Below are 2,879 nucleotides of genomic sequence, written 5' to 3' on the forward strand. Positions count from 1 at the left end.
TATATATATATATATATATATATATATATATATATATATCTTAATTACCTCTAAAATATATGCAGAATTCTTTCCTTTCTGACTATTATTAATACACAATTCATTCATATAAGAAACCTGCAAAATAAAAAATATATATATATATAAAAAATGTGAAGCAAAAATAAATAAATAAATAAGAAGTGAATAAAAACCCTAAAGAAAGTAAATAAAAATGAATAAAACTAGCTAGCTAGTTATAATAATAAAGTCACCATCAAAGGTTACGGTGAAATGATAAATATGTATCCTTTGTCGTTGAGTAAAGATTTTGGATTCGAGCCGAAAAAACAAATCAAAGTATAATTTTTCAACGTAAATCCAAATTATTTTCGGATGACGGAAGCAATATGGGACATCAACCAATAGGAAGGAGAGATGTACGCAGACGTTACCTCTATTTTATGAGATGAAGAAACTATTTCCGTTAGACTCTCGGCTCGAGAAACCAACCAATAGAAAACTAGAAGGCAAATTTAAAAACAAAAAAAAGACTAGCTAGTTATTACTAATTAATAAAACAATTAACCAGTATGTCTCGAGTTTGAGTCCTCAGAATGAAGCGAAGGTTAGACCTTTACAATGTGAATTCATATTAGTCGAACCTCAAAACAGATACCGGACATTCATCTTTAATCAAGCAAAGTTTGTGGTGCATGAAGTGGCAAGCACATCCATTCATCTTTAACCATAGGTCTCGGGTTTGAATCCTCTGAACGAAGCAAAGGTAGGACGACCTTCCACTGCGAATTCATATTAGTCTAGCTCCAAACCAGATACCAGACACTCATCCTTAACCATAGGTCTCGAGTTTGAGTCCTCGTAACGAAGCAAAGGTTAGACCTTCCAATGCAAATTCATGTTAGTCGGACCCAAAACAAATATCAGACATGCAAATTCATATTAGTCGGACCCTAAAACAGATACCAGACAACCTTCTTTAACCATATGTAGGTCCCGAGTTTGAGTCCTCAAAACGAAGTGAAGGTTAGACCTTCCCATGCAAATTATTCATATTAGTCAGACCCCAAAACAGACAACAGATATCCATCTTTAATCATAGGTCTCGAGTTTGAGTCCTCGGAATAAAGCGAAGGTTAGACCTTCCAATGCGAATTCATATTAGTCGGACTCCAAACCAGACACCCATCGTTAATCATAGATCTCGAGTTTGAGTCCTCATAACGAAGCAAAGGTTAGACCTTCCCATGCAAATTATTCATATTAGTCAGACCCCAAAACAGATACCAGAACACCCATCGTTAACCATAGGTCTTGAATTTGAATCCTCAGAACAAAGTGAAGGTTAGACATAGTCGGACCCCAAACCAGATACCAGACACCCATCTTTAACCATGGGTGTCGAGTTTGAGTTCTCAGAACAAAGCGAAGGTTAGACATAGTCAGACTCCAAAACAAATACCAGACACCCATCTTTAATCATAGATCTCGAGTTTCAGTCCTCAGAACAAAAGCGAAGGTTAGACCTTCCCATGCAAATTATTCATATTAGTCGAACCCCAAAACAGATACCAGACACCGACCAATAAGAAACTAAAGAAAAATATATATTTGACTAACCTTTGGGCTGTTGACAGGTGAACTTGCTGTATCTTCAAGATCATCATCAACTGCTGCTGCACCTTTCATCTTTCTCTTCTTGAAAATATATTTATTATTATTATTATTATTACTACTACTATTTTCATTAATATCTAAAACACCATTTTTATTGATGATTACTTCATTAGAACACAAAGAATTTTGTACATTATTAGTATTACTATTATTATTATTATTATTATTATTACTATTGTTGTTGTTGTTGGACATGAAATCTTGAAAATAAAATGTCCAACTACTTTCTTCTTGAGAATCATAATATGAATTTTTTGCACTATAATTAGAAAAACTATTACATTTAGAAGAATTATTATCCATTTGCATAAAAAAAAGAAGAGAAAAAAGAAAAAAATGAATTATAAGTTTATGGTTTTGGTCACTCTCAATAGAGAAATGTTGGAATTATATATAGTGGAGAAATGAATATAGATAAATAATGCAAGAAAAAAATGACAAAAATGGTCCCTTAAGTTGGTGGTAAATTCAAAATAGTTCCTTAAATATATTTCTGAGCAGTTTTAGTCCTAAGGTTTTCGAAAGCGAGCATTTTTTATAAGATGGGAGAATCGATAAGAGAAATCGAGATGTTGTAGAGATCATATTAAGAAATAGGATCGATAAGAGAAATCGAGATGATGTAGAGATCATATTAAGAAACAGAAGAATTTCATACGGGTACGACTATTATTTGAATGGTTATCAAATACTTAATGAACTGTGGTTCTTAGACTTAACGAGAACTATCAAGAAAATTAACGAAAACTCCCATTTGGAGGTGTATATAGTTTTTTGCTCTTCTTAATTTATTGATATTCTGCGTCTGGTGCACATTCTGTTATTTAATTTGTTTTTTCATTTCAAGTTTGTAAATATTTAATAGAGATTAAAAATGTTCAGTATTGACAAACTTAAAAATTAAATCGCTCAATAATATATTTAAGGGACTATTTTAAGCATACTCCAAACATAAGGGGTATAAGAGTGCCACAAAAAAGACTTGTAGGCTTGGGGTAGGTTGGGGTTGGGGTGAGTGTCAGAGGCGGAGTCAGGATTTCTACGAAGGGGGTTCAAAATTTGAAAAAAAACTAATCGAAAGGGTTTCGACATATATTATATATACATAAAATATAATTTTAGTGATATGTAAATAGTATAATTTTTCACTGAAGGTGGTTCGATGAACCCCTGTTATAAAAGACTGACTCCGCCCCTGGCGG

The 2,879-nt window shown here is 32.8% G+C and overlaps 1 protein-coding gene across 1 annotated transcript in view; it reads right to left on the reverse strand.

The window, feature by feature from the left end:
* LOC107844811 (vascular-related unknown protein 1) overlaps positions 1 to 1,738 on the reverse strand; it is a gene marked incomplete at its 5' end in the record, with an annotated part of 2,960 nt that extends 1,222 nt beyond the window's left edge. The window contains 2 exon segments of the mRNA XM_016689152.2: positions 49 to 117; positions 1,621 to 1,738. Coding sequence (XP_016544638.2) covers positions 49 to 117; positions 1,621 to 1,689 — 138 coding nt within the window.
* Positions 1,739 to 2,879: the final 1,141 nt, after the last annotated feature.

The sequence above is a fragment of the Capsicum annuum genome, chromosome 10 (assembly GCF_002878395.1).
Source record: "Capsicum annuum cultivar UCD-10X-F1 chromosome 10, UCD10Xv1.1, whole genome shotgun sequence".
NCBI lineage: Eukaryota > Viridiplantae > Streptophyta > Magnoliopsida > Solanales > Solanaceae > Capsicum > Capsicum annuum.